Source organism: Zootoca vivipara, chromosome 3, assembly GCF_963506605.1.
Source record: "Zootoca vivipara chromosome 3, rZooViv1.1, whole genome shotgun sequence".
Taxonomy (NCBI): Eukaryota; Metazoa; Chordata; class Lepidosauria; order Squamata; family Lacertidae; genus Zootoca; species Zootoca vivipara.
The window spans coordinates 96338371-96356634 of record NC_083278.1 but is presented as its reverse complement, the minus strand read 5'-3'; the positions used below and the strand labels follow the sequence as shown (position 1 = coordinate 96356634).

At 42.3% G+C, this 18264-nt stretch overlaps 1 protein-coding gene across 2 annotated transcripts in view; it reads left to right on the top strand.

Annotated features, from left to right (window-relative positions):
• The window catches only part of HHAT (hedgehog acyltransferase), a 168398-nt gene that overhangs the window by 108356 nt on the left and 41778 nt on the right, over positions 1 to 18264 (top strand). The window contains exons 10-11 of one of the 2 annotated variants that reach the window (XM_035111262.2): positions 606 to 807; positions 15393 to 15537. In XM_035111262.2, the coding sequence (XP_034967153.2) occupies positions 606 to 807; positions 15393 to 15537 (347 nt within the window). The remainder of the gene's footprint in view (positions 1 to 605; positions 808 to 15392; positions 15538 to 18264) is intronic. The other variant, XR_004692343.2, reaches the window with a different exon arrangement.

The window sequence follows — 18264 nt, the reverse complement described above, 5'->3', positions numbered from 1 at the left end:
AGTGTTGCGGGAACCTATTGTGGAAAGATTTAAAAAACCGTGCAAGTAAATATGGAATTATTTATTTGCTGTGTAGATGCCTGCTTATTCCTGGTTAATTCCTTGTGGTTAATAGGAACTTGACACTGTTCCACCTCACTGTCTATTTTTTAATCGTGTTTTTAATACTCTGTTGGAAGCTGCCCAGAGTGGCTGGGGAATCCCGGCCAGATGGGTGGGGTATAAGTAATAAATATTATTATTATTATTATTATTATTATTATTATTATTATTATTATTATCATCATCATTATCATTAAAGTTTAACCTCACTGGGAATGTGGCATAGCCTGTGTATTCAATTTTGGCATCTTCCAGGTAGGGGCAGGGGGAGGGAGAGGCCTCATTTTGCCAAAAAGCATGAATTATTATTATTATTATTTAGAAACACACAAACTCATCCACTGTCTTTTAAGAAACTATAGAGGTTTCAGAAGGAAAATGTCAGGTAATTAGTCAAGGCAGCACTTTAGAGCTGCTGGTAAAAACAAATTTATATTGCAGTAGTTGTATTGCTGTGATTTCAATGAAGTCTTAATTACTTCTGCTTATAATTTCCCTGGCAGGTACATTTACATCCCGATGGGAGGATCCCACTGCAGCATCTTTAAGATGTTGTTCTCCACAGCAATCACATTTGCTTTTGTAAGCTATTGGCACGGCAGCTATAGCTACCTTTGGTCCTGGGCGATACTTAATTGGCTCGGAGTAGCAGCCGAAAATGGAGTGAAGAGGCTGGTTTCTCTTCCAGCTGTCCGTGACTTAATTGTAAGTTCATTGGTTTTCATGTTTGTAATGCTCAGAACTGTGTTTAGGACTAGACTCCCTCTACTAGAGACTTCAGGTGGTTCAGTGCTATCAGAATGCTGGACTTGAGTTTTGGGATTGGCAACTTTCTAGATCTACATAATACAGAAAGTGGTGGTGCTGTGACATACAATGACAACAAAAGGTAATTGATAGTCCTGAAGGTCATCTAATAGGGGATTTTACTTTGTTTAGCGATCTTTAAAATAATAATCATCATCATCATCATAGATTGCTGCTAAATAATTTATGGCATCAGAAATTTAGTGCAGCTGTTTGTTCATTTATCTGAAGTTGCTGGACTTCAATTCCCGTCACTCCCAGCTAGCATGGCCAATAGTAAGGGATATTGGGTGTTATAGTACAACAACATCGGAAGGGCACTATGTTGGCTACCCCTGATTTAGTGCAAAGGAAGCTATTTGGGTCTCTTGTCTGCCTGTATCTCATAGCTTGGGAAGTTCAAGGGAGGAACCTAAAAGGCAAGCGTCTTGAATGAGATCTCCTGTGCTAGAAGCCCTGGTAGTAATACGGAAGCGTACACAGGCTCAACAGCTTCACCCCATCAGTGTTGGTGGTGAAGCTTCACCCCCACAAGTGCAATTCAATATAGATTTTTGCTATGTGAGTATCAAATCCTTTTGTGCAAATCCCATCTTCTCTCACTGGGTGCTCCTAAGCAGCCTGCTTATTGAATATTCATCCTTGTTTGTTTGCAAGAAGATTAGATGACATCAGCTATTTAATGAGCATTCGTTTTGATTTGTTTGTGGGGAGATTAGGTGAAGTTGCATCAAAGCAACTTCTTATCGCACACTTTCCAGTGCATTTGTTCCCACCAGTGTATTGAACATAATACTAACCTCTCCACCACCTTGCCCCCTTCCACTCTTCCTGCTGGAGCCAGCATGGTGTAGTGGTTAAGAGCAGTGGACTCATAATCTGGTGAACCGGGTTCGCTTCGCTTCCCCGCTCCTCCACATGCAGCTGCTGGGTGACCTTGGGCTAGTCACACTTCTCTGAAGTCTCTCAGCCTCACTCACCTCACAGAGTGTTTGTTGTGGGGGAGGAAGGGAAAGGAGATTGTTAGCCGCTTTGAGACTCCTTAAGGGGCGTGAAAGGCAGGATATCAAGTCCAAACTCCTCCTCCTCCTCCTCCTCCTCCTCTTCTTCTTCTTCTTCTGGTAAGCAGCAATTACTCTGCTGCTGAGAGGTCAAGTAAGCATCACGACCCCACTCAGAGTTGTGTTTTGTGCTTCTGGCTGGTTCTGGGGCAAATTAGGGAAGGATATAATCTGCCTTCCTGCTTTCCAGAAAAGCACTAGCAAGGCACCAGCAAATTCAACTATGAGACAACCAAGCCCTGGTATTGGGTCTCAGGCATAATAGGCATCCAGGCATAATATCCAATCTTCCCCACACCGGTACCCTACCACAGTGTTTCTCAACCTTTTTTGGGCCAAGGCACACTTGTTCCATGAAAAAAATCACGAGGCACACCACCATTAAAAAAGTTAAAAAAATTAACTCTATTGACTATATAATTATGACTGTAAGAAACACTTGCCAATTGCTGTGTTGGTTGCAATCTCCTGTAATAAGGCTTCACAAGCCGCTGATTTCTCTGCCAGCACAATCCTTTGCTCAGCAAGTTTCAGGTTGAGCTCATCCAGCCAGCTTCTTTAAGTTTGTCTAAAACCACCCTCCCGTGGTGGTGGCTGTTGAGAGCTGCGCTCGCTCCGCGTCGTGACCCGGCCGGCTTCCTTTCCGGCGGGTTAGCGCTGTCTATTGGCGGCCGGCAGGCACGTGACAATGCAAATCGCCCTTCTCATCGCCGCACATCGCGGCACACCAGCCAGCGTCTCACGGCACTAGTGTGCCGTGGAACAGCGGTTGAGAAACGCTGCCCTACCACACACAATCCACCCCAACACACTAGTATGGTTTGCATTTATAAAAGTCACATTTGCATAACGAATGCTCTTCTCTTGGTGTGCACCTGGATTTTCTTCTGTAAATTGCATTCTGTTTTGAAAAGTTCATGTCCATTCAAGCAACGAAATGTGTGTCAACCAACTGCCAGCACAGCAGCTTCCTTTCTTGAGCACTTAGTCTGAATGCAGAAAGTACAGGCGCAAAATAGGTACACAAGTTCAAAGTGCTCCATTTGAATGAAACGCAGGAAACCATTTGCAGAGGAATAAGAGAGCTTGCGTCAAAAAACTAAAAATTTGCATTATGAGTCAGATATTATTGAACGCTGATGTCATCATGGACCATTTTAAAGCCAACTTGAATGCCTTTGAAAAATGGATGAAACAAATTTGTGAAACGTAAGGTGGGGGTTGGGGGCACTCTTACTTCAGTGGTTTCAATCCTACCTCCAGGACCATTTCCAGAAAATTGTGAAGGGGGCGGCGGCACTGTTCAGCACCATGGAAGTTGTCCTGTGGTGCCCCATAGGGTTCCATCTCGTCCCCCACATTATTTGACATCTATATGACGCCTCTGGAATCTGTCATCAGAGGATTTGGAGCAAGGTGTTGTCAATATGCAGACAACACCCAGCTTTACCTCTCTGTTCCATCTGAATTGGGAGAGGCGGCTGAAGTGTTTTAAGGCAGCAATGGGTTGCATGTGGGCCAATAAATTGAAGCTCAACCCTGAAAGGACAGAGGTGTTATGTTTACTGAGTTCTTGAGTCTGGGAGGTAGAGAGACAGCCTGTTTTGGATGGGGTTGTACTCTGCTGGAAGGAGCAAGTCTATAGCTCAGGAGTGCTCCTGGATTTAACATTGTTACTGGAGTTACTTTGGCCTTGGTGGCCAAAACTGGTTTGTCAGCCCCTTTTGGGCAGAAATGTTGATATTTCATGTTTGGTAACTTCCAGATGGGACTATTGCAGTGCACCCTACATGGGGTTGCCCTTGAAGTCGTCTTAGAAACTTCAAATGATCAAGTGGTCTTTGCTTTGAGATACATTTTTAGGACCCACTCTAGTTGTGTCTGTGATTTGTCTAATCATGATATCTGTATATTATCACCTCCTGGATCAGAGAGAACATGCCAGTTACTTACTGGGGATCATGAGTAGAGGAGAGCCATTTCAGTTATATCCTGCTGCTGGGCTTCTCAAAGATATCCGGTTGGCCATTGCGGAAATAGAATACTGGACTGGATGGGACATTGGTGTAATCCAGCAGGCCTATCACTCAGAAAACATAATGGTGCATGCAGAGTGTGACTGGACAATGAAACAAATGGGCAGTCCCTGCTTACACAGGGGTGCATGACCACATGAGCAGCCCTTGTGTGTACACTGCTGGTTAGAAGGTCTGTATCAATGCATATACTTGCTTCTTCTTCTGGGTAAGCCCATTTGGAGGCTTCCATATACATTAGATTCTCCATGCAAGCATCTAGACTTAAGCAGATACTCAGTGTAGGTACATTGCACATGCTCTTTCAGTCATGGGGACTGGAACTCAATTATATGTGAAGTTCAGCAGGCTCCACCCCTTGACAGCATTTAAACAGCTCTTAACAACCATACTGCTGCTTTTCATAGCTAATCTGGTTGTGGCTGTGGGTTGTAGTTTTTTTCCTATGGGGGAAAAATGGTTGTCTGTCATGGATGCTTTAGCTAAGATTCCTGCATTGCAGGGGGTTGGACCCGATGACCCTTGGGTCCCTTCCAACTCTTAAGATTCTATTATTTTATGATCATGTTCGTTCATCCTGGCTTTAGTAACATTTTGCACTGTTTTGAAATGTCTGCCTTTAACTTTGTTTTAAAACTGTTCTATGTTTTATATGTTCATGTGTGTGTATGTTATTCTTCTTATGAAGAACTCTGGGTAGCAATGGGTTTGAAAATCAGTCTGTAATTTATTTTAAAAGAGTAAAAATATAATTAAATAAATCGTCGTGCCGGAAGAGCAATCCCCAGCAGACCAGAAATAACAAGAACCAGGACACGTTCCCCTTTACCAGCAGTAACATTCCTGCGCTGAGTGATGCAAAAAGCAAGCATCAAATGAAACTACATGCAGATGACTCATCTAAGGGGCAGCTGAAAAATCCATCTCAATATTTATTTGTTTTTTTTAAACAACAACAACCGAAAAGCCAGCTTTATGATTTAGTCTTTGGAGAATAAGGTTAGTCATTCTCCTCTTATAACTATTTAGCCCATTTCTGAATCAGTGAAAAGAAGTTCTAGGGGGAAGCTACAGAGAGCTTACCTTTCAAACATACAAATAAATCCAGGCTTTCTCTTCATACAGGCATCCCTACCACCACCACTTAGGTGCGATTGACTCACTCGCGACCGTATATATGTGTGATGCCGGGAAAATAAATAAATAATCCGATTCTAACCTGAAATGGTGGGAAAGAGGTGGAAAGTCCTTGTCAATGAGTCAAATGTCCAGGGGAAAATGGATTCCAAGGGCTCCAAAATGGTGTGAGTGAGTGGTTTGTGGGTTTTTTTAGCCTGAGGCTGTGCTCTACCACCTATCCCTGACCCTAAGGAATATATTAAGTATTGTATCTGTTAGGTTAGTGATGTGATGGTTGAAAAGTAAAATTTGAGGCTGCCACTATTGTTTAATGAATGTCAGAGACCGCAGTAGATCAACACACACATTTTTATTGTCTAAAAGTGACTATACAACAGCTCTAACAAACCCATAAATGCGGATTTTGCTTGTGCTTCAGTCCTAGGGCCACATTTCACCACAGCTTTCTCATCACAGGTTGGTTGATCAATAATCATTGCCTGTAATTGCTGCGTCAGGCAGATGAGTCAAGCAAAGAGGTGATGAGTCTATTTGGCGTATTTGTTTATATTTATGGATGGACGTTGACCCTACACCCCGCGCATCCACCCCCTCTCACGAATATTCATGCTTTCCAAAAATGGCAACTTTCACAGCAGCAATCGGAGCTCATGAAAATTCAACACGACACACTTTAATAGTATTTATTAAGAGGTACTGGATTATCAGCTGGATGCTCTCCAGCTGTATGTACTTTGCAGTGTTCTTTCTGCGTTAGGAAATATCATCCAGCAGACAAGAATGTGTCTGATCAAATGAACAGATTGATTTATAGGCACTTGAAGCACAAATAGTTTTGCTTTCTCTCTTGATTGTCCACCCTTCTCCTTTTGCCAGCAAATTACTGCTTCCTCTGTGCCGGCTCCAGCAGAATAAATACCCAGGCACTCCCATATTTTCTTTTTGTGCTTGACATGTGAAGGATATTTGAAAGTTAGGTCATAGAACCATAGAATCATAGAGTTGGAAGAGACCACAAGGGCCATCCAGTCCAACCCCCTTCCAAGCAGGAAACACCATCAAAGCATTCTTGACATATGCCTGTCAAGCCTCTGCTTAAAGACCTCCAAAGAAGGAGACTCCACCACACTCCTTGGTAGCAAATTCCACTGCCGAACAGCTCTTACTGTCAGGAAGTTCTTCCTAATGTTTAGGTGGAATCTTCTTTCTTGAAGTTTGAATCCATTGCTCCGTGTCCGCTTCTCTGGAGCAGCAGAAAACAATCTTTCTCCCTCCTCCATATGACATCCTTTCATATATTTGAACATGGCTATCATATCACCCCTTAACCTTCTCTTCTCCAGGCTAAACATACCCAGCTCCCTAAGCCGTTCCTCATAAGGCATAGTTTCCAGGCCTTTGACCATTTTGGTTGCCCTCTTCTGGACACGTTCATGATAAGAAGCTAAAGATGTCAGCGGAAGTCATACGTGAACGTCCATAAAAATTCCATCTCTTTAATTTGAAAGGTGTATTTAGATGACACAAGGCACAAGAAATAGATTATTTCAATTTTTTGGGGGGGGGGGTAACGTTTAAATCCCCTTCATGTTTCACTGCCTTGTCGTGGCGAAGGGGCTTAAATAACTTAGAGAAGTTATGTTTTGACCAAACGTGATCCACCTGGAGAAGGAATTGGCAAGCCACTCCAGTATCCCTGCCAAGAAAACTCTATGGACAAAGACAACAGGCATATAAAAGTTATGACGCTGGAAGATGAGCCCCTCAGGTCGGAAGGCGTCCAACATGCTACTGAGGAAGAGCGGAGGACAAGTACAAGTAGATTCAGAGCTGATGAAGCGGCTGGGCCAAAGCCGAAAGGTCGCTCAGTTGCGGATATGCCTGGAAGCGAAAGGAAAGTCCGATGCTGTAAAGAAAAATATTGCATAGGAACCTGGAATGTAAGAACCATGGATAATGGTAAGCTGGATGTGGTGAAAAATGAGATGGCAAGAATAAATATTGACATCCTGGGCATCAGTGAACTAAAATGGAAGGGAATGGGTGAATTCAGTTCGGGTGACTATCATATCTACTACTGTGGGCAAGAATCCCGTAGAAGAAATGGAGTGGCCCTCATAGTCAACAAAAGAGTGGCAAAAGCTGTAATGGGATGCAATCTCAAAAATAACAGAATGATCGCGATACGAATCCAAGGCAGACCTTTTAACATCACAGTAATCCAAGTTTATGCACCAACTACCGGTGCTGAAGAAAGTGAAATTGACCAGTTCTATGAAGACTTACAACACCTTCTAGAAATGACACCAAAGAAGGATGTTCTTCTCATTACAGGGGATTGGAATGCTAAAGTAGGGAATCAAGAGATAAAAGGAACAACTGGCAAGTTTGGCCTTGGAGTTCAAAATGAAGCAGGGCAAAGGCTAATAGAGTTCTGTCAAGAGAACAAGCTGGTCATCACAAACACTCTCTTCCAACAACACAAGAGACGACTCTACACATGGATATCACCAAATGGGCAGCATCGAAATCAGATTGATTATATTCTCTGCAGCCAAAGATGGAGAAGCTCTATACAGTCAGCAAAAACAAGACCTGGAGCTGACTGTAACTCAGATCATCAGCTTCTTATAGCAAAATTCCAGCTTAAACTGAAGAAAGAAGGAAAAACCACTGGGCCAGTAAGATACAATCTAAATCAAATCCCTTATGAATACACAGTGGAAGTGAGGAACAGGTTTAAGGATTTAGATTTGGTGGACAGAATGCCCGAAGAACTATGGATGGAGGCTCGTAACATTATACAGGAGGCAGCAACGAAAACCATCCCAAGGAAAAGGAAATGCAAGAAAGCAAAATGGCTGTCCAACGAGGCCTTACAAATAGCGGAGGAGAGGAGGCAAGCAAAATGCAAGGGAGATAGGGAAAGATACAGGAAACTGAATGCAGATTTCCAAAAAATAGCAAGGAGAGACAAGAGGGTCTTCTTAAATGAGCAATGCAAAGAAATAGAGGAAAACAATAGAATGGGGAAAACCAGAGATCTGTTCAAGAAAATTGGAGATATGAAAGGAACACTTCGTACAAAGATTACCATAATAAAGGACAAAAGTGGTAAGGACCTAACAGAAGCAGAAGACATCAAGAAGAGGTGGCAAGAATACACAGAGGAATTATACCAGAAAGATATGGAGGTCTCGTACACCTCAGGTAGTGTGGTTGCTGACCTTGAGCCAGACATCTTGGAGAGTGAAGTCAAATGGGCCTTAGAAAGCATTGCTAATAACAAGGCCAGTGGAAGTGATGATATTCCAGCTGAACTATTTAAAATTTTAAAAGATGATGCTGTTAAGGTGCTACACCCAATATGCCAGCAAGTTTGGAAAACTCAGCAATGGCCAGAGGATTGGAGAAGATCAGTCTACATCCCAATTCCAAAGAAGGGCAGTGCCAAAGAATGCTCCAACTACCGCACAATTGCGCTCATTTCACACGCTAGCAAGGTTATGCTTAAAATTCTACAAGTCAGGCTTAGGCAGTATGTAGACCGAGAACTCCCAGAAGTGCAAGCTGGATTTCGAAGGGGCAGAGGAACCAGAGACCAAATAGCAAACATGCGCTGGATTATGGAGAAAGCTAGAGAGTTCCAGAAAAACGTCTACTTCTGCTTCATTGACTATGCAAAAGCCTTTGACTGTGTCGACCACAGCAAACTATGGCAAGTTCTTAAAGAAATGGGAGTGCCTGATCACCTCATCTGTCTCCTGAGAAATCTCTATGTGGGACAAGAAGCTACAGTTAGAACTGGATATGGAACAACTGATTGGTTCAAAATTGGGAAAGGAGTATGACAAGGTTGTATATTGTCTCCCTGCTTATTTAACTTATATGCAGAATTCATCATGCGAAAGGGTGGACTAGATGAATCCCAAGCAGGAATTAAGATTGCCGGAAGAAATATCAACAACCTCAGATATGCAGATGACACAACCTTGATGGCAGAAAGTGAGGAGGAATTAAAGAACCTTTTAATGAGGGTGAAAGAGGAGAGCACAAAATATGGTCTGAAGCTCAACATCAAAAAAACCAAGATCATGGCCACTGGTCCCATCACCTCCTGGCAAATAGAAGGGGAAGAAATGGAGGCAGTGAGAGATTTTACTTTCTTGGGCTCCTTGATCACTGCAGATGGTGACAGCAGTCACGAAATTAAAAGACGCCTGCTTCTTGGGAGAAAAGCAATGACAAACCTAGACAGCATCTTAAAAAGCAGAGACATCACCTTGCCGACAAAGCTCTGTATAGTTAAAGCTATGGTTTTCCCAGTAGTGATGTATGGAAGTGAGAGCTGGACCATAAAGAAGGCTGATCGCCGAAGAATTGATGCTTTTGAATTATGGTGCTGGAGGAGACTCTTGAGAGTCCCATGGACTGCAAGAAGATCAAACCTACCCATTCTTAAGGAAATCAGCCCTGAGTGCTCACTGGAAGGACAGATCGTGAAGCTGAGGCTCCAATACTTTGGCCACCTCATGAGAAGAGAAGACCTTGATGTTGGGAAAGATGGAGGGCACTAGGAGAAGGGGACAACAGAGGACGAGATGGTTGGACAGTGTTCTCGAAGCTACCAACATGAGTCTGACCAAACTGCGGGAGGCAGTGGAAGACAGGAGTGCCTGGCGTGCTATGGTCCATGAGTCGGACACGACTAAACGACTAAACAACAACAACAACGTTTAAATGTTGGATACCCAATTTAAAAATTAGTCCTATTAAGATGTTAAGATTCAGGTAGGTAGCCGTGTTGGTCTGAGTCGAAGCAAAATAAAAAAATTCCTTCAGTAGCACCTTAAAGACCAAAATATAAACTCAGTTGGTCTTTAAGGTGCTACTGAAGGAATTTTTTTAAGATGTTAAGATGTTTACCATTTTTTTGATGTGGGAAAAATCAACAGATGGTGCACTTTTTATGCAATTAAACTGTTTTTGACTAGAACATATGATTTAATACTTTTTAAATTGCTGCTTTTTAATGTCTTCAAATTCTGTCCCTCAACGGACACTCAGTGAACACAGGAAGCCTCACCTGATCTAGTCATGGAAAGGGTTAATGGTTGGAAGAGCTTTTTCATGATTCTATAGGTGGAGCTGCATGCCTGTTCTTCATTGGTTGAATGATTTTGTATGGGTAAATCCCACAATCAGCATTGGCTATGTGTTGCTGTCCTCTTCTAAGGAAACTGCTGCTAATGGCAAGTGGGGATTGCACTGCCTGCGGGACTCCCTATGGGCATCTGGTTGACCAGTGCAAGTAGAAGAGGCTGGATTAGTTGGGCTTTTGGCCCGATGCAACAGCACTCTTCTTGTGCCCTCATGCTCTTGTTGCACTTGGTTGCCAAGAAGAAAATCTGGCAAGTGGTGACCAAGGAAGAAGGTATATCATGCAATGATACAGTCCCGTGCTAATACCTCCCACAGAAATCTGTAGTTTTGTGCCTTGTCGTGAATTTGCTACCAAAGAGTGTGGTGGAGTCTCCTTCCTTGGAGACTTATGTCAAAGAATGTTTTGATGGTGTTTCCTGCTTGGCAGGGGGTTGGACTGGATGGCCCTTGTGGTCTCTTCCGATTCTATGATTCTATGAACTGAGGACATCACTCGATAAGTAGGCAATTGCAGCAGCATGGTGACACTGGCATCACATGAGCTGGTTTGTCTCCCCATTTCTGGTGAATAGCCAGCAGTAACTGAAGCTGAGGCTCCAATACTTTGGCCACCTCATGAGAAGAGAAGACTCCCTCGAAAAGACCCTGATGTTGGGAAAGATTGAGGGCACTAGGAGAAGGGGACGACAGAGGACGAGATGGTTGGACAGTGTTCTCGAAGCTACCAACATGAGTCTGACCAAACTGCAGGAGGCAGTGGAAGACAGGAGTGCCTGGCATGCTCTGGTCCATGGGGTCATAAAGAGTCGGACACGACAAAACGACAAAACAACAACAACGACAACAACAACATGGTAAATGAATGGGTCCATCCCTTTTGTACCTCTAGCCAAGGTCTGCTGCTGTGTGTCCTAGCATGAACTGATGGCACCACCTTCAGGAGGCCAGCATCGCAGTGTGGTGAAACCAGTATCACATGAGCTGGGCCTTTCCATGCCCGGTTAGTTTTCAGTGACTACTTCTCAAGAGTGGCAAAAGGCTTCATGTACTACTCCCTGGTAGTTAGTTGCAGCTGGTGATTAGGACATTCGTAGATGAACCACTAGTAGACAATGATCATAATCCATACAGCCTTCAAGGTTGGAGGACATTCCACTGGGTGATTTATTTGTTTGCTGAATGAACAGATCACATTCATCCTAGGATTAACGCTGTTGACTGATTGCATTTTTATCACTTACACCTCGGCATGGAAATAACATGTGCACACATTTACAACTTTTGCAGTAAGATATTTCTTCTGTGGCTTATATTGTCACAGAAATCTGCAAAACCAGTTTGAATTCCTAGAGGACCTTCCAGGGTGGCTCCCTGATGCCCCTCTTGCAAGGGATAGGATTTTTGGCCCTGCGGGGAATTGCGTGCAACATCTTCCTTCCCCATTGTCCCAGCCACTGCTGAAATTATATGTTGCTTTCTGCTATTATCTTGTTTGTTTTTGGGATGTGAGTCTACTGCAAAATATTCACCAACACTTCTCGCCTGGACGGTGCTGACTCACACACTCTAGATTGAGTACCAGGAGTGGCAGACGATCAATTTACACCATATTTCAAGCACAGAAAAGCAAATTATAATGGTATTTTTATACCCATGCCTTCCATTCATATGGCAGCTTAACCCTTCCATTTTCATCACATTCCAGACCGCCAAACTTTTATGCTTACATCGACTTGTGGCATTTTAAGTACTTTGGGCATATCCTGAAGTTACCCGTGTCATATATGAATTAATGATACCCTGCAAAACCACTGAAGATAGGCCTAGATTGATTATCTTGGTTTATGTTTGAATATGGACAAATGATTTGTCTCTGCATACAGAACCACTGTTTGATCCTATCAGTATCTATACATCTGTCAGTAGAATACAGTATTTAACAACCACATTTAGCTTCTTTCCTATCACATTTGGAATGTTTATGGATTGTTCATAAATCGGGAGCTTTGGCAACTGTAAATATTAAGAAAACATGTTGAACATCTTTTGGATTGATGGAATAAATGTCTTTGTACAGATATCAGTCATTCCTGCCTTCAGTTTCGAAGCTGTATTTGACTGGTGATATATGATGTAGTTATAGATATATATAGGTATAGATGAGCTAACAAGGGTAAGTCACTTTATAAAATATAATGCATATTTGTTATTAGTGCTGTTTCTCATACTCAGTCAGAAAATTGATACATAAGATGATAATGTCCATGAAATAATAAAAATGTGCTTTCCAAATCCATATTTACAGTACAGTAATAGTAACACACACACACACACACACACACACACACACACACACACACACACACACACACTAGTTGCCCTACTGTGCTTGAAGTAAGTCCCGTGATATCCCAGTTATTTTTATGAACTTCCTATAACAATACATTAGGATTGGAGTGCATGTTGCCCCACTGCTTGCCACAAGACAAGTTTGGGGTCCTTCAGGCAAGGGAAGGTGGCTTGAATAGAAACAAAGCCCTGATTCTGCTTGGCAAGATTTGAACTGATGTTTGACTGAGCAGATTTCCCACCTATTCAAGCATCCCTGCTTGAACTCCTATGACACCTCAAGGTGGGATATAACTAACAAATAATTCATGTAAATAGAACATACTGGCCCCATCTCCACTGTTCCCAGCCTTGGTCACTCACCCTCCAAACTTGATTAGAGGAGGTCTGAAGGGTTGTTGTTGTTGTTTTTACTGTGTTTGCTTGAGTGTAAGTAGGAATCACGGTACAATTCAGGATTCAGGGTTATGACCATCCAGATGGTTCTACTTGTGTTCGATGAAGTGCCAGTAAAAGCCAGTGCTGGGAATGAACTAATTCAGTTTAATGGAGTACACTGAACTAGTTCAAAAATGTATGAGCTATTTCTGAAGATAGATCCCATACTAGCCAGGTGAACTAAAGGTGAATTACATTCATTTTGAGATAGAACTCTGAATAATGTCTAGCTCGTTTTCATGTTCATACCCTTCACCTATTCAGCAGGAGGCCCGAATCCTTAGCTTTCTTTCTTTCTTTCTTTCTTTCTTTCTTTCTTTCTTTCTTTCTTTCTTTCTTTCTTTCTTGTAAATCATTTGGACATCTCTGAAAAATTTAGAAAGCCAAATGTGGAGTCAACTTTCTAAGGCTTATTAGGCAGATTTGGGGGCACTGTTATGGCTAAGGATACTTGCTTATACACGATTACTAAGCAATTAAAAGGAATGAATGTGAGGCATTTCCTGTATCTTTTCTGCTGAAGAGATTTACACTCTTCAAACAGGACCTGTTTTCAGTGAGGGTAACAGGAACAATGCAAATGGTCCCTTGTGCCTTTTACAGCTGTGTGGCTGGCACAAAGTAAACAAGGGTAAACTTTTTCCCCATATAAAAATACAATTACAAGGAAAGCTTCACCTGTTGACATTTCTCTGTCAGACATCTTTTTACTTGTTTATGAACCCTGATTTGATTTGGACTCTATACGTCAGCCCAGCAGCTTGCAACTTACCAAAAACTGAAAGAAAATGGCTGTGGATGAACTTTTTATGGAGAAAAGATTTATTTGGATGAACTTGAACTGAATTAGCTGGTTTTGTAAAAGGGTGGACTTAAACTCCGTTCTAGCACCTCTCAGGTGGGTGCTGTTGCCATTCTAAGAGAACGAGGGTGGTGTTCATGGTGAGTTCCGACACCTCTTTTTCTAGAAAAATAGCACTGCCTACACAAATATTATTTTCTGTCACAAAGTAACACTTGAGCACTGCTTCAGTTACCCATCACAACATTTTCCTCTGTGAATGTGGGCTTCTCTTATGCAGATATCAACTTATGGATGGTGTACCTGGGATCTGTGCAGCTTTGGGGTCCATTCCCCCATTCTACACACAGAGAGCCCTTCATATGGATAACATGAGAAGAGGACTTAAAGCAGCAATTAAACCGATCACATGAATGGCCTTCCTTACGGTTTCGAAACATGAAAATTAGCAGTAAACTATGGCTAGTTTAACCCAGTTCACTGCAAGGCTAGTTTAAAAATTTCAAGTAAAAATACTGCAAGTGCAGCAGAGGGCTAAATATGTTTCCAGACTGTTCACTCTAATATTAATGTACTCTGTGGTTGGTGTCAACCTTGTAAAAAGAAAGCTCTGAATGTTTTATACATGCATAACATTGAAAGCTTCACAAACATGGCCAAGAGTATGTCAAAAATGTAATAAATTATGGATTGCTATCTTTGAAACAAATAGAGGTAGGAATGCTGTTGTTTGCACATATTAAATGGCTGCAAACCTATACTTGCTTACCTGGGAGTGAGTTCCATTGAATATCTGAGTAGATATGTCTAGTTCTCTGCTGTTAAGTTTGAATATAAAGCCTGTGCTTCTAAAGTTATTTGATCTGATTTTTTGGAAAACAATCTGCTAATCCAGAGATAAGAATTCTTAGCAGCTTTAATAAACTAAGGTATAAAGGCAAAGGGACCCCTGACCATTAGGTCCAGTCGCGGATGACTCTGGGGTTGCAGCGCTTATCTCACTTTACTGGCCGAGGGAGCCGGCGTACAGCTTCCAGGTCATGTGGCCAGCATGATTGGTTCTGGCGAACCAGAGCAGCACACAGAAACTCCGTTTACCTTCCCACTGGAGCAGTACCTATTTATCTACTTGCACTTTGACGTTGGCATGAGCTGGGACTGAGCAGTGGGAGCTCACCCCATTGCGGGAATTCAAACCGCCGACCTTCTGATCAGCAAGCCCTAGGGTCTGTGGTTTAGACCACAGCGCCTCCCACGTCCCGAAAGGAAGGTATACAGTAAAATTAATTGGATCCTTCAATAAAAGCAATTATGGTAGAAGAATAATCATAAAGCTAAGTTATGGAGACAGGAAATGTATTTATATTTTGAGTTAACTTCCCTGTGCTTAATTTGCTATGTGAATATGGATGTAATCTGCTTTTACTTCTCCACATGCCCAGCAATTATCCCTTCCTAACTTGTATATTAAAAACCAACTTACCTTCTTTTCAGAACAATTTTTTGTCCCCAAGAGGCTGTCGGCGACTCCATGCAGCTCTGGCATCTGTGTCTACCATGTGGTTGATTTTCTCCAACCTTATCTTTCTTGGAGGGAATCATGTTGGCAGAATCTACTGGAACAGGATCTTCATAGAAGGCAAGTTAACCTGATTTTTTTAAAAAAATATATTATTTTTTATTATTGTTAGCACACCTTCCTGGAATTTGATTCAGCATTGCAAAACACACCAGCATCTTTCTCGGGAGCCATTCCCTGTGTCTTGCACTTTATGCTCCCCCCCCCCCCCCCAGTTAGTCCTCCTTGTCCTTGGCATCATCTCAACAGTAGTCGTTGTAGCATTTCCCCAGGGCTTGTTGGCTTTCAGCCTGAACCTTTATCATTTATTTTTGTTTCAGGCACTTTCTAGAAGCATTTCCTGCTGGTACTTGGAGTGTCCTATAGCACAATGAACCAGTACAATAATAATAATAATATAAAATAAAAGTGGACAACAAGCATTAAAGGCAAAGTTGGATAAACTAAGCAGCAGCATTTAAAAATATTGGGTTGCATCCAACTAAGTTCAGCTCTGCTTTGCATGCAGAAAGTCCTGTATTCAATATGTGACATCTCCAGGTAGGGTTTGGAGCCACTGCCAATCAATGTAGGCAATACTGAATTAGATGGACCCAATGGTCTGACTCAATATAAGGCAGCTTCCTGTGTTCCTGTGTAAAAGCATATAGAGATGAAAGAGGAAGTGGGAGAGAGTGTCACTCTTCCCACTTCCTCTTTCACCTCGCTGTGTTTTTCAAGGGAGAAAAAGGTACCCAGCCTTGCTGCCTTGTAATGAAGGGGGCAGTGAGTGTGTACGCGGAGGCTCAGAGATTCTGTGGGTGCCAGGAGTTCTCAAAGGTGTCATTACACCAGTAGGCATCACATTTGACCTTTAAAGCCCTATGTGGCCTAGGACGCTCGTACTTACAGGACCGCCTCTCCTGGTGTGTCCCGCAGAGGACCCTAAGGTCCATGAATAATAATAGCTGAAACGTCCCAGGCCCTAAGGAAGCCAGACTATCCTCCACCAGGGCCAGGGCTTTTTCAGTGATGGCTCCAACCTGGTGGAATGTTCTGTCCCATGAGACTAGGGCCCTGCAGGACTTGATCTCCTTCCGCAGGGCCTGTAAGACAGAGCTAATCCGCCTGGCCTTCAACTTGAATTAGCCTGATCCACTATTCCCTTTCCTCTTCTATGAAGAAACCCTTTCTGGGACCCCAAATTTAAATTCTTCCCTGGTCTCCTTGCTGGCCCTAGTAGGACCAACTTGGCCAGTTAGCTCTGGTGATCATTGGATATCTACTGACTGGTCTCCCCCCCCCCCCCAATGACCCCTGAATTTTTGAACGGCTGCCTACCTGTAACATGAATTTTACTGATATTCATGTTGCATTTTATGTTGTATTTTATGCTGTTTTTAAGTCACATTTTAATCAATGTTTTATATTTGCTGTTAGCCACCCTGAGCCCAGTTTTTAAACCAGGAAGGGTGGGATATAAATACAAATTATTTATTATTATTATTATTATTATTATTATTATTATTATTATTATTAGCTCTCGTGTATTTTCATTTGACACAACATTTGCACCTTTATTGCACTTTTATTGTAGCATAAACTTTCATAGGCAGGAGGCTATGTCACCAGAGAATGTCTAGGATGCCCGAAATAAATAAACTCGCTGCATCGGTATGCATCATATAGAGTTTTTAGGTACTTCATAAATAATTGTTTTTCTGTACAAGTTTTGCTGCCCCCATTGTGCAGTAAATAGGATCTGAAATATCACTTTTTAGCAATTCTCTGGTCAGACCCAAAGTACTGAAAAGTGAAAAACTCATTTCAAAACTGCTCAGGGCAATGGTACTACCAGTACATCAGAAGTAAGAGACATTAAATTACAGAGTGTTAAAAATAATCTTTCTATGACTCTCTCTTTCCTCCGTTCCATTTATATGGGAGGACTTTGCAAATAATAGTTTGTTAGATGGCAGTCTACCACCAACAATTCCTTATTGTGCTGTTCCTTCCCTAGTTCACAGCCACCTAACTACCCATTGCTTCAGCTATCAAGGAATCACCACTAGCATCAGGAATAGCTCTGCACTTACCCATCCCAGAAACACAGTTCAGCACCATAGTGCTGTGGACACTGCTTTTTGCTGTTTGTCTTCCACATTAAATAGGGTTGCCATACGTGGGCTGTCATATGTCCTGGACATTTAAGCAATTTCTGGCCGGACGCTGTTTACGAGGGTTGAATACTGTCTATGTCCAGGAAATTCCTGATATATGGCAACCCTAACATTAAAGGCCAAGCAGCTCTATAAATAGAGAGCAGGGAGCACTGGGATTGCAGCACACTATGCTGTAATTCTGGGTTAAAATGTGTGAGCAGCTGTTTGCTACTCTTCAGCTGGCCTCTTATAGTGCAGGTTCAGATCTGAACTTTTCACAGTTATCACATTTGTGCATTTGCACGTGTATATTATATAGAACACGTTAAACAATACAGTTGCGTGTTACACCATGCTCAAAGTAGAAACATTATTACAAGTAGAAACCACGTGCCTCAATATCTGAAAATTGTCATTGTGTTTTAGCCCACAAATGATGTGAATTTTGTGTTTTTATGAAAAGTGTGAGATCCTTCCTGATCGTGGTTGAAATATGTAAAATTGCATCTTTGAACCCGGCAGAAGAAAGGTGACTTTTCTCTTGGATGGGAACTTCTTTATTTTGTCTTCAAATGATCTGCCTTGCCATTTGCAACAGTAGCTTAAATTTGAAGTGCTGTACAGCAGAATGGACATTTTATATTTG